Source organism: Strongylocentrotus purpuratus, unplaced genomic scaffold, assembly GCF_000002235.5.
Source record: "Strongylocentrotus purpuratus isolate Spur 01 unplaced genomic scaffold, Spur_5.0 spur5_contig_827, whole genome shotgun sequence".
Lineage (NCBI taxonomy): Eukaryota > Metazoa > Echinodermata > Echinoidea > Camarodonta > Strongylocentrotidae > Strongylocentrotus > Strongylocentrotus purpuratus.
This window is the reverse complement of record NW_022145532.1, coordinates 527,928-542,623: the sequence shown is the minus strand read 5'-3', so window position 1 is coordinate 542,623 and position 14,696 is coordinate 527,928. Positions and strand designations below refer to the sequence as shown.

The 14,696-nt window shown below is 35.2% G+C and overlaps 1 protein-coding gene across 1 annotated transcript; it reads right to left on the bottom strand.

The window, feature by feature from the left end:
* Positions 1-879: 879 nt before the first annotated feature.
* Positions 880-7,627, bottom strand: LOC115922951 (melatonin receptor type 1B-B-like). Its single transcript, XM_030982755.1, has 4 exons — positions 7,343-7,627; positions 4,478-4,628; positions 2,536-2,878; positions 880-1,447 (listed from the first exon to the last, which is right to left on the bottom strand). The coding sequence occupies exons 1-4, from the start codon at positions 7,617-7,619 to the stop codon at positions 1,094-1,096; spliced, it is 1,125 nt and encodes a 374-aa protein (XP_030838615.1). The 5' UTR covers positions 7,620-7,627; the 3' UTR covers positions 880-1,093.
* Positions 7,628-14,696: the final 7,069 nt, after the last annotated feature.

Genomic DNA, 14,696 nt, shown 5'->3' with positions numbered 1-14,696 from the left:
TAATGGCCACAAATCGATTGGTTTAGAGTCGGTTCAGGTTTTTATGGTGTGGCCGAAAATATAACTGACATGAAAATGTGAAGAACCTGACTCATTATGTGACCTCTCACAGTTTACACCACCGCTTCACGACTAATAATGCAGTTCATGAAAATGGACCATTATCCTTCTAAAAGACAGCTCCTCTTTCAGTCCTCATTACAATTGAGAATGAATTATTTATATAATATATATTATAAGCTTTTAGCACGCAGATTACAACCCTCCCCCTCCCGTCTATACAGAATTCAGCCCCTTAATTTCAATGTTAGTACATAAGCCGCTGGTCAGAAAGAATGAGCTTACAAGTAGCTTGTTACACGAACAAATGAATTGAATGAAAATGGATCGGATGGTGGCTATGCACTAGTGAGTATGTTTCTAATAATTAATATTGCTGAATATTTAACATCATTTTTATTCCTGAAACACTCTGTGAAACTCTTGCAAGAAGGAGGAAATGCATGGGAAGGCTAAACATAAAGCTAATTAATGCCGTTTCCTTTTTCATTTTATTTCTTATGAGTGTAGTTTCATCTGATAGAAAGTCGTGGTAGAGAAATAGAATTTTCTAAATTAAAAAAAAGGTATAGACACAAGGCTGAATTCGTTTTCACAGTGATTAATGAGTGTATCGACTTGGAGCCTCCGCCGAACACATTGACAAACTCCGCTAGCGATTTAAAAACACCTTTGTTACCATGGTTACGTCTATCCTTTAATAACTTCTTTGGCTAAAGACATTACAACATTGACGTACAATTTTCATACAGTGAAAATTTAATTTCGTAATCAGAAATACCAGATAATATATGAGAATCACAAATAAACCATCCCGCTGCCTGCATAACGTTCTCTTACAATGTAAATGTATTTATTTCGTTAAAAAACTACCAGATAAAAATATGAAAATCACGAATAAACCGTTCCGCTTCATGCACGTGTCTAGGGGCTGCTCAAATAAAGTGACAGCTACCTGAATATTTGTTATTTCAAAATTCTCGGGGGGAGGGGGGAGGCGTAGCTTTCAGGATCATCGACAAAATGTCAGTATCTAAAGCTGGTCTTCTAAATTGATTGTTCTCTGTGATGCAGCTAAACTATTCGTACAAACCATGGCAGAAAATTCAACATCCCGACATAAGATAAACCTGAAGAAATACATATAACCTTGGCGAAAATTACGATTGGTTGCACCATAGAGGAGGCAATTAATACTACTGTTTGTGTGTGCCAGTAGGGCTGTGAATATGTAGATGTACCTGTGTGCGACGGAGTGGCGGTCAATGATCACGGTCAGAGAATACGGCGCCCACATTGCGATGAAGAAGATGACGATGCACAGTAACGATCTAGCAAGCCTCATATCGTTGGTATGTCTGTTGGATAAACCGTCTTCTTTAGCAACCTAAACCAGAATATAACAAGATAGAATCATAATCTTAGGCGTCGTGTTACACGTTTCGTTATTTTTATCAATACAAATATTAATTGTTCGGATTTTCCTATAAAAAAGGACTTGGTGTCGTGACTCGCCGATATAATGCCGAATCTATCGTGCCTGTCATCCCATCAATGATCTCGAGAATAATTCTTATTATATACCTCACTTTAAAAATCTAGCCATCTGATTGGTCGAAATTGGAGTCGTGATTTTAGCCATGCCGCCTACCAGTCAATAGTCTTTTTAAAAGTGCCCTCACACCCGCCTACCGGTCAATAGTCTTTTTTTTAATGACCTCATGCTGCGATCCCTATTGTTTTACGTTTTAAAAGTGTTTTTGTGCGAGCGCGGACATCATACAGTGCTTTCTGTTATTTATATTTCTGCTATTCCCAAATGATTGAAACTTCAGTCATTTTTCAGGCGAAGATTAACAGACAGTGTCTCAGATTTTCGATGAAGTTTTAACCAATCTTTACTCAATAAAAGAATAAGGTAAGAATTATTGGTAGATTTTTGTTTCAATTCGGCATACATGTCAAAAACATATCGACTGCTTTAAAAAAAAAGGCGCGCCTCGGGGTCATGCCAGAATATGCACGTTCCCGAGAGCCTATAAGACAATCAGGCCTCTCAAAGCAGTCGATATCTCTATAATATAAAAAATTGTTAGGTGTCCCTGGCATTATTTTCATACACAAATCTAAACAGACCTTTAGGTATATCTGAATACATGGAATCTTGCTCTTGATTTATTACCTTCTTTGAAGTGATGATTGGTATAAAGGCCTACAGTGTATATACCCATCCTATTCATTGATGGCAGTAGGACTGAATTCCTACAGCTATTCAATTTCGTGACTTGTCACCAATTATTCGCTGATGTATTTTAATGGTTATATAAACATATGAATACCACTGATTTCAAGCAAAAATTTCAAGCAAAAATGCGAAAATATGCCTTTGAATAAGAAATTAATGGCCTTGATTACCCGGCTCTAGACACACTAGTAAGAATATTAATTGTGTTTCTATGATGCTAATCAACTTACCCTGTTAAGTCTAGCTGAGGATTTCCAGGCATGGTAGTAAATACGAACATAGCTGTAGATGATAAAACAGAGTGGAACCCCAAAGCCCATGCAGGAGAAATAAATGGTGTAGGAATAGTCAATGGCCATATCCGCAGTGCAAACCATGGTTTTCCAGTCAAAACGATGATCACCCCATCCTACCATGTTTGGCAGATCAATGAAGAAAGAGATGGACCATACCGCTAAAAGCATGAAAGGTACTGTCCGGCGGTTGTAGATGCTGTTATACCTGGCCCAGTGGCATATTATGACATAACGGTTGACACCAATTGCAGCAATGCTCCACATAGAACAGGCACAGCTAAAGAACGACAAGAAACAAAGTGATTAACACAAAGGATCGTATTACGCTCGAAACTGGGTCACAAATCACATTTAGCAAAAGTCAAACTTAGACCTCAGACTGATTTTCTTCGGTAAACCCGACTTTGAACAAAAGCCTAAATCCAGCCGTTTCCAGCGTCAGGTTTAGATTTTAGTAGAATTTCATTTTCATTTTCATTTCATTCATTTCTATTTCCAATACGGGCCAATAAACTTTATGATCATTGTGATCACAAAAACAAGCTATATCGTGAGCAAAAATTGTATGACAAATATTTTTGCATATTTTACTTACAATTCCAAAGCTCGTCTATGATAAACAAAACAAATGACTATCTTTGTCTCGTGGAAAACAACACATTATTTTTCATAAAAGATAACGTAGGCGTTGATTTGGAATGTATACGACATTGATTTCCGAAGCCTCATGATAGATTGACTTATGAAAGACAACGTTTCCAAGAAAAGACACGATATAGCATACCATACTCCGTAATCTTGAAGTATAAAAACGATTCAAAATACAGCAGATCCTGTCTGAATTAGACTCGAATAGTCGGGAATGACCATTGCATAATATATTACCATGATTATGTTATTACCAAATTTGAGAAACATTTCATTAAGATATGACACGAACAATGACTAGTCTGTCTGATTAAGATTCTGAGTAGCTGCACACTGAGGCGAGTCCAAGATTTGGTCAAGGAAGGGGGAAGGTGACAGGGCAACAGTGCCGAAAATTCCAGAGGGGGCCAAAAGAAGACGATTAGGAGGGGCAGATTATACTATGCTACACTGGTTTTTTTTATAGGGGGCACGGTTCGATGTCCCCCTCTCTAAATCCGGAACTAGGTTTTACCTAAGAAAAAAAGTAATGGTACGACATGACGTTAGATGAGTAGATCAAGCTGTTTAAAGTGAAAGATAAGGTAACGATTCCAACCTTTCATTACAAAGTCTAATTGCCATTATCTACAAAATGTCGCGCAACCATAACGACGACACTTTACAAGATGTGGTGGTATTGGAGTACCAAAATACAAATCTAAGAATATTCTGAACGACAAATCTCCCTCACACCCCCCCCCCCCCCCCCACCTTTATGATGAAATACTAGAGCAGGATGTAAATCCGTATGAAATAAGATCAAATCTTGATGTACATGTGGATCCTTCCATTTCCATTTTTTCCTTTACAAAAAAAAAAAAAATTACAGCAAAAGTGTACATTTTCTTTTGCAACCAAATTAATGATTTGCAAAATTCTGGATAGCAGCTCGATAGTCAACTTGATTGACGAGATCTAGCAATGGCTTATCTACTCAGAAAATGATCAAAATGGTAGGAAGAACGAAATATATGTATTTATTATTATTATTATTATGATTATTATTACTTATACCGCGCTTTTCCCATGAGGCCCAAAACGCTTATGATATATAGGTCTATTGATATATTTTGAAAGTTGATGTTCAGGTAAGAGACGTCAGTTCCTTAATTGGATGAAGGATTATGTCAGCAGGTCTAAATGTTGCAAGTTAGTTTTTATATGGTATCTTAATACATCCGCTCACCATGTGATGCAGATAACTCCTATGGCTTCACACAACCAGTCTTTGCCGATGAAGAATTCAGCCTTGGTTACGATACCAACGATGCAGAACGTATTCACTATCAGGGATACACCCATGTCAGCCACAGCTAAATTCACGATAAACACATTTTCTGTACACAGTAAAGGAAGAAAAGAGAAGAAAAAACACACATCGTGAAATCAAAACATCAAAATATTGATGGGATGATAAAAATGGTAATTGGTACTAATGATAAGGTTAAAAATGATGACGATGAAGGTGAAAGTGATACTATTATACTACTACTACTACTACTACTACTACTACTACTACTACTTCTACTATTACTACTACTACCCACTACTTCTACTACTACTTATGATAATAATTATAAAAATGATAATAATATAATAATAGGCCTAATATCAAAACATAAAAATATTGATGGGATGATAAAAATGGTAATTGGTACTAATGATAAGGTTGAAAATGATGACGAATGAAGGTGAGAGTGATAGTGATACTACTACTACTACTACTACTACTACTTATGATAATAATTATACAAATGATAATCATATAATAATAGGCCTAATATTAATGATAATGATAATAATAATAACAACATAAACAATAATAATAATGACAACAATGATGATAATGATGATAATGGTAACGATAACAATGAAGCTAATGGTTATCATAATAAAGGTAATTATAATTATGATAATAATAAACACAGTAATAATAATTATAATAGTATATAATAATAATGAGGACTCGATGGTAAAATTTTTTAATTTACTGCTTATCTTCGATTGTTTTCAGCGAAAATGTATAACAATGTCATTTCTGATTTACAAATTATGTCTTATGAATTATGGATAGTCAATCATAGGGAATACATCGTTTAGAAATAACTGAAAGATATGTTCGAAAACATTACTCACTCTATATTAAAGTACACAATGTAAAAATGAAAACACATAACAGTTTGCGATTCCCTATCTTCCTGTAGTGTGTAATGAAATTATCGACATATTCATCTCTTCGGATACATTAATAAATGGCATAAATCTACCATTACGCGTTCATAAATATGAAAGAAATATGCAATACTCAACACTCAAAATGTTACCATGGTTACGGGAAAATAATGTAGTGCATTACAAATTGATGGTCTAAGAATAGCAATGAATACAGGCATACTAAAACTGGCACTCATCAGAGTAAATCGGGAGACTAAACAGAAAGCCTAGGTTAGATTATAAGCAGGATACTTGGCTTAATCATAGTTTACAGAAAATGTTAATGATGCTTAAAATAATTGTTATGAAATTATTTTATCTTCCCTCTATGAAAAACATTTTCCTTTGCGTAAAAAGAGATCATCAAAAGAAATATTGGAACGTTGAAAAACAAATGTTCATTTTAATTTTATTACATAAAAATGAAAGGGAACATAAGTTATTTAGAACAAACTTACATGTTTAAAAATAATAACCCAAAAGACCTGAACATGAAATATGTTATATTGTTCGATAAATACCGGGGTCGAGATACTTTTAGTCCCGATGTTTAACAAAATATTATTCAATTTAATAGCTCGCCATTATGTCATGTTTTTAATGTTTCATTAATTAGAGGGGCTTTTCCTAATAAATCGAAGTTTTAAAATTGTTTAAAGAATGTTTTATTATCCCGCCGATGATTCTATCATATTTGACATATTGTAATTTAGTTTGCGGCCGGAGTACAATTTATCATGCACGTCTTACTAAACTAAATCTTATGTTAAATAGGCTTATCCGCATAATTCCGGGAATACATCCAAGGACGATCGTAAAACAAGTTTATTTTGAATTGAAATTGATGACTTATAGTGAAATTTAACGATATCAAGAATTCATATCTATTCATCAATGTATTGATAATTCATGCTTTCTCATATCTCATAATTATGTTTGATTTTAACGAAAAGTACCACGATTATAATACCAGATCATCCTACCCCTTGCATTTACCTGAACATCGAACTATATCTGATCAACATAATATTCGATATTCTGGCCCCAAAACTCGTCATCATCATTATATTAAAGATTCTCCGTCTTTGAACTGTAATAAATCAAGATTTAAGATAATTTTTGTGTGTGACAGGTGTTCCTTGATTTCTACCTTCCGTTTATTTCTGCTTGTTTTTCTGTTGTTGGCTGTTCTTTATCTGTGTGTGTTTGTATGTCCTAGTTCTATTCCTTCTTTTTGTTTTTGCCCGTGTATAATATTTTTATGTGAAATTTATGTGACATGTTTTTTTTTTAATTGTTTACGGCACTCTCGCCACAAGCGTATGATTTTTAGAGAAGTTGTCACCTGTAAATCATTTTCACCGTATATATTCAAACATGCGAAAAATTGGAGAGTAAATGTTGAGACAAAAAATATGCCGATGAACGATAGACATGATCTAAGTTTTTTCGTTTGTTTCACGTGTTTGTCAAATAGATTGACATAGTTCTCAATATATCAGCGGTCTTGTTACATCAAAACTTAAGTAAACGTGAGTGCGTACGTTCAAACATCATTTAGATGTTTGAAGGACTATGGTTATCTGGGAGGTTGGATTATGATGCTTCTTCAAGCATGAACATTCTGTTTGATCATAATATATTATACGCAACGACTTTTACGTAAGTTTTAATGCAATCGAGAAACATATAAATGAAAAATAAACAGGCTCAGCATGTTTCACAAGAGACCACTGTCAATACATACAAATTACCTTAATTATTTAGGAATAACAATAATTTCTGCAATATGAACAGCTGATGATCAGCTAAAAAAATTGACACAAAATATACTCACCGATCTTACGTAAGTTTCGATGCAACAAGACTGCCGATATAACGAGTACGTTTCCAAGGATCCCGGTAAACATTATGGTAATAGTCCAGACCAGAATAGCCTTGTATATCTTTTCGTCGTGCACCCTCTCATCCATGGTTTCATTATGACTTTGCCAACCGGAGACGCTGATATCGTATTCGACATCATTCGATGAGTGCCATAATAAAGAGACATTCTCCATTCTGATCTGCGATGAAGAGAAGTATAAACGTTTCACAAATACATTGTTGCTCATAAAGTTGATTAAATGTTTACCTCTTTTCATTCATGACTGTGAAAATATGTTCGAGAACTCCCATTTCCAATGCATATTATTCATTTCGTTGAATTTGCATTCTTAAAAGAGGATTGAGAAAAACGTATCAGATTATTAAGAAGTCCTCAATCTTTTGAATCCAAAGCATGCATGCATGGATTTCGTTAATGAATAGTGAAAACAGTTAAGGTAATATATAACAGATGGGCTCGTTTTCGCTCTTTTTTCGTGTACCAGCCTATACCAGAACATCAACATGCCGTTCTCCGTCAACCATGAAATTTGGAGGACTCTTATGAACGCACAATAAAACCTTGAACAAGTGTACTTTTAATAAAATGAGTCGATTTGAGAAAGTTTGTTTTTGATCTTTGATCTCCTAAACCTCACAGTCGTACGATACAATCGGTCAAAGGAAATGAGCAAACAATTTAATCCGTATATCAAGAGGAAGACGGGAAAGGTCAAGTTTTATTATCATGAAATGAACAAGTGCCTGAGTCTTGACAAACATGTTTTTCAATAGCTTATAAAAATGCATTATCCTGATTAACGTTTTTAAGTGCAACAAGCTATATACAAAAAAATAAAATGGCGGAAATATCTGAAGAGTTTAAAGATCTTAGCGATGAAGAGAAATTTGTAAGCATAATGAAACTTGAGAATGAATACATAACTGATCACTTCTGTAAGTATATTAAAACAAGCATAAATACTCGAGGGGGATTTTAATATTCCACCCATGTAAGTGTATGCCTTAAATAAAATTAAACGTATATACATAGAAAATAAATATCGAAATTATCATTCTCATTTGTTACGTATCTTTATTGTCAAACATAGGCCGGTAGTGTCATATCATTTTGTTGTAATAATATCATTTACCACTGTATAAACAGGCTTCATTGTTTATTGTTAATTTGTGATTTCTCGCGAAACTATACCCCTTGTTGATTTTCTTGTTTATATGATTTTTTTATTTATGTATTGTGAAACAAGATGTTCATGTATAAGAATGAAGTTTACTAATAAATTCAAATAATGCGTACAGGAGCATTGCTTGGCAACGGAATTATAATATTATGTACCGTTAAATCATAATCAAAATCATGTCAATCTCTATCTCCATTCGTGCTCCATTAAGGATTGATATTTTGTCTTATGTCTTGACGATGGATTGTCAAATTAATTTCATTTCATGCTCATCTAGAAACTTGCTTTATTGTCTAAATTGTAATGGTTGAGGGAAACAATTTATTTGTGAGACAGGAGATATATTAATGAAGAATGACAATCCATCGTCAACACGTAAGAGATTCATAAAAAAAAATCAAATCCTTAATATAAGTTAACAACGTATCAAGATATGTAAAAAGAACAAATGCAGAATTTGATGTTATACCTTTCTCTAAATGAAAACACAAGATGAAACTGAACGTAAGACTAAAGACAATTATCTCATAAATTTCTTTCAGCCAGAGCTTAACAGTTCTAACTTCAACATATTATAGAGAACGATGCGGTTTTAAATGAATATGCATGCATAATGTATTTATGACGTAAACAAGTTTTACTGATATTGCAAAATACACATTACATGTATCATGTAGTACAAAATTGAGATAGAGATGGACATGACATGATTTTTTACTAGGATGACATAATACGATAATCCGTTGCTAAGCAACGCCCAGTTAAAGCGCAATTCACTTGTATGCATTTTTTGTATACATTTTGATGCACTTGTTTGTCATTTGTAATTTTGAATTTACAATCTGAAGGAATAAATTGAAACCTGTAATAGTGAAGAAGTGAACTCTCAAGGATTTGAATTGCAATTGTTTTATCATTATTATTTTTATATTACCGCGACGGAGGATTATCCAATTTAAATATTGTCATATTTTTATATATATATAGGCCTATATATATGGGACAAAGCCCTAAGGGGGACAATTTGTTATACGATTTCTTCGTGTACGGAACATCACTTTTTCTTTTATTTGTGTGTATGTATATATATATTAAAAAATTTATCCAAACTTTGACATAATAATTTTACAACATTTAGAAAGATTCTCTAACTGTTTATCATAATTTATATAATTATAATTATAATTTATATAATTTATATAATTTTTATAATATTATATAACTGATGACATTTGAAAATGTTAGGTTTTTTGTAATAATATTTCTTAAAATACTGCTTATGTTATCAAAGGCTGGACATACGAGAACATAATGAAATTCATAACGCTGTACTAAGAGATTACATAATGAACACAATTCCAGAGGCTGACTAGGCGTATAACGGCATTTTAAAGTGACGGGCAGATGACTACTACCACATCGAAATTTTTACAAAGAGATCTTCTGTCTCTAAAATCCAACTTTAACAAATATTCTTCCATACCTAAAAATCCTGTAACTGAATCATAAGCGATTTGTATTAGGGTCTTTATTCCAGTTTTGCAAATAAATGTCATTAATAAATCTACGATCCATAGATGATTTCGCCCACTCTTTTATGAGGGGATATTTTCAACCCATATATTTGACATTCCGCTTATGACTAAGATACTTCGGAATTTCATAATTAACCTAGATTCAAATTCACAATAATTATCGTATAGTTTGCGTAACAAATTATAAGTAGCACACGTGAGCCTAGATTTCTTTCCCTGAGTAACTCTAACAATTTATCAAATGCCTCTCCAGTTTACTAGTCAAAGCATATCTAAAACCTTCACTACACACCATACAATTTGCAGTGTCATGGCTCGATTTAAGCAGGGTTTTGATTTATTTTCTATAATGCACTTCAATACTGTAACAGTCTAATTTTTCAAACCTCCACACTTCACACCAATACAATAAAATGGGGATAATTAATTAATCGAAGAGCTCATTTTGAATATCAATTGGTAAGCACAAATTCTTAGCTTTACAAATTAGATCGAACATGCATGGATATCTTGGATAACTAACACCAAACGTGAATTCGGGGTACATGAAGGCTTGTGTACGACCTTTTCCGCGGGTTGAAAATAAAATGACTTTAGTCTTATTTGCATTGACCCATTTATTTTCAAAGCTCACAGCAGATGATTGATAGTTGAAGATTGTTTAGGCAGATTACAACTCTTCAGCAGATTCTATCGTGATTATGTGATGCCAGCGTATAGCAACACATAAAGTAGGATTTAAACATGATATGGTTTTACGGACCAGACTTGTTTAGGATGCGAGAAGATGATATAAGTTGTCTTCGTATCATTACCTTCTACGGTGGAAAAGAACACCGTCGTAAAGCTTCTGTCAAAATTAGGATGCGAGAAGATGAAAGAAATTGTCTTCATATCAGTACCTTCTACGATGGAACAAGAATGCCGTCGTCAGGTTTCTGTCAAAATTAGCTAGTTTATGCAAAACTACGTCACTAATAACAACCAAGTAGTCATTAGATAGATTGGGGAAATCCAAATCGTAACACGTTATGATAAGTCAGCTCATTTAGTATTCAGATGTTTGTTGTTATCACGCTGAATTACAAATGACATGCATTCAAACGAGAGACAATATGCTCCCCCGTATAGCACGTCAAGTAGAAGAGAAAGCGCACGGACTAATCATCATGACAGTGTATCGAGATGTGTCCCCGCCTGTCAGTAATGCAGCTTTTGCTCGTCATTAGTATCTTCATGATCTTGATAATCGAAACCTGTCAAGAAATAGAAAAAGGACATTAACAAATTGCTGACCGAAATAGGAACAAAGGAACATCACAAATGATAAAGGAGATGCAAACTAGATCATTCTATCAGTAAGATAATGATGTGGATAATAAAATGGAAAGAACGCGTACGTTGCTAACTTTTGTTACAGTAAGAATACCATAATGATCATCCTTCTCCTTCATAGCATCACGTATACTGCATCACTAATATCCTTTGGGAAGTTATTATTCTCTATTTGCCACTTTCCACCACGCATGCAGGGGCGGCGATCCCGGGGGATGTTTATCGTCCCCCCGGAAAATTTTCAGAAGTGAAGAAAATAGCAAATACTAAAGACTGCAACACAATTTTAAGCTCTGGAGGGCCCAAGAGTGCAGCGTTAAGACTAATACAAATGCAAAAATCTTCCGCTCCCTCACATAATGTCCTTCAAAATAGACAATACTTACTGTAGAAAATTTGTATTCGGTTAGTATCACCGTGATACCAACGGAATACAGATTTCCTCTCGTATTTCGCCCCCCCCTCCGGTTATGAAAAGAAATCGCCGCCCCTTTACCAAGGTATTGTAAATAATAATGGTACCTGGTAGGATGAAATTTATTAAAAGCTTGAGCACCTTCTCATGGTAGGTCGGATAAAGCTAGGGCTATTAATTTGATGGCAGGCCCTCAAGGAAAATAGAATTAATACTGATCAGGCTTCCCTGCAAAAAGAAGACATACATTATTATTATATAATCATCATTATCAAAGATACAAGTTTTATCACGTTTTTTGTCACGGTAATTTCACAACTATTCATTAGTGTGAATTAATTAATGAAGCAAATATCTATCTTGAGTTTGTCTTGATTTGCGGAGGCGTGTATGGCCTTCATGGATCTTGAAGATTAGTGTTACCACATCAAGAAAACATTTCAAAATTCACATCAACTCAGAATGGCCGTTGGTAATAAATTTCTCCGAAGATATAGGAAAATGATGTTTTCGAAGAAATTCTTCCACGAGGAAAAAATGATCTGAGCACTTTACTGGCTGACTTTGGCGGTATTAGTAAGCGTTGGAGATCGAATTTAAAGACGCTTGTGGCGACATAATAGTTTTAGCTGCTTTTTTCTTCTTTTAAAAGCTCTCATTCCTAACTGTGAAATGGAGCAGGATAAACGCTTTGATCATCATAATGCACTCGTACAGTAATGTCGTGGATCTCATGCATTTAAAAGAGAGAATTGGTTCAGTTTAACTGACAACGCTTGCGCTACACACTCTCGCGCCTTAATTTCTCTTTTAAAGTGTTCCGTTGAGAAATTGTGCGAAGGATTATATTAAACATTTGAATAGACGTAGCGACGCCGAGGTAAACCGCATGCTCATTACACCTTGCATGATCTACCTTTTGATTTTTTGAAAATCTTTGTTAAGAATTCGCGGAAGAGCGGAAGAGATTAATCAATCAATTCAAGCATTGCTTATCATGTTATCTAATGGTATTTACCAATTGTTTTAAGCAATTAAAATTTTGCAAATTTATGGAACGTTAAGGTGTTGTGCCCCTTTCTTTTTTAAATGCGGGATCCGCGCCTGCTTGAAGAAACATAATTATTTGTAACTTGAGGCGTTGCTCTTAATGACATTGAAATTCGATACCACCAAGAGCAATGCCATGTCTGTCAATTTTACGAAACGTACAATGAACACTCCTTGTTTGCGTCTTTGTGATGAGCCTCTGAAAATAACGGAGTCCAAGAAAACAATGGGCGTGCACTTACAACCCACTCTCAAGGGGGACAAACAAGTTGGTGATATGGTATCAAGAGCTGGAAAGAATATTTATGATAAGTCTGTAGGCTTCGCCAGGCATCTGTCCCAAGATGTGACCTATAGTCAATATCATTCTATTCATGTTAATATACGTCCTCTAGTCTTGTGGAGTATTCACCTCCCTTTGGTCTCCTAGCATCACTGCAAGTCAGTACAATGACATTAAGAAAATCCATGTGTGTCGCATCATCATGAAGGACCAGTATGTCCCTTACGACCATGCTCTAGAGCATCTCTCCATCTGCCGTATGTGGGAACGGCCAGATCAACTACTGGATTCCTTTGGTCGTAGTCTGTTGAAATCTCCCCGTCACCGGGATCTTCTCCCTCCCTTACGTAGTGATATCTCCTCTCGTCGCCTACGCTCTTCACATCTTCTCTACACACCTCTCCCCTGTCGGACTATACCAGGTATTATTCCTCAACGATACCCACAATTTGTTATACTGCTTCATTCACCTTGAACTATAATCTTTGCTTATGTTTCCACTTGCATTTTCATCTATTGACTGCTACGTTTGTATCTCTTCTTCAATGTGCAATATCACATAATAACAGAATCAGTGAACAAATATCGATGTAGAACAGCTTACATACTTCTGGATATTTTTCTTCTTTGTCAAAGTTATCATTACAACTTTATCGTCAATATAATATTTAGTGCATTCAGGCGCGTACACGGGGGGGGGGGTTTGGGGGGTTAAACCCCCCTTTGGTATTTTTTTTGTGTGTAAACCCCCCCTAAATTTCTCTAAAACCCCCCCTTTTAGGTCGACCTAAAAAAGCTGACCTTACCCCCCCCCCCCAACGGAGCAAAATGTCAAATTTTCAAATTTCGAGACCAAAAAAAAAAAAAAATGTGTCCTCTTACCCCCCCCCCCCCCCCGCTTATTCAGCGGTCGGCTGAGTCGTTGCGATTTTTTTGGGACCAAAAAAAAAAAAAAAAGTGTCCTCTTACCCCCCCCCCCCCCCCCCCCGCTTATTCAGCGGTTGGCTGAGTCGTTGCGAAATTTTCGGCCCGATTTATAAATGTTAAACCCCCCCCCCCCCCTTGAAAAAATCCTGCGTACGCGCCTGGTCATAACTATGAACTATCTTTGCCATCTAACGGTTTATTTGCAAGATGTGATAATTGTTAATGATGCTGGTCGCGCAATTAAAGTCTGCAATTCCACTGGGAAGTGGCGCAGGTGCAATTAGCGTTGAATCGTTGAACCTTCATTTTACACAATGGGCACATTGTGTCTGAAAACAACGCAGGCATCCAAGATCCCTTTGATGTATGCAGATGTTTGTTTTCTTTCACTTCAGCTAACGGGAAAAGGGTATTTTATAATGTGAACGGGTAAAAAAATTACAAGCTCTCATAACTTCAAATTAAATTCAGGTTAAATTAGGATCGTATTTTATCGTGTTGGAATTTTCTTCACCTCAATTTCATATCAATTGTGTAGACTACAGCAGTCTTAATGACTTAATGCGGAACCCAGTCTG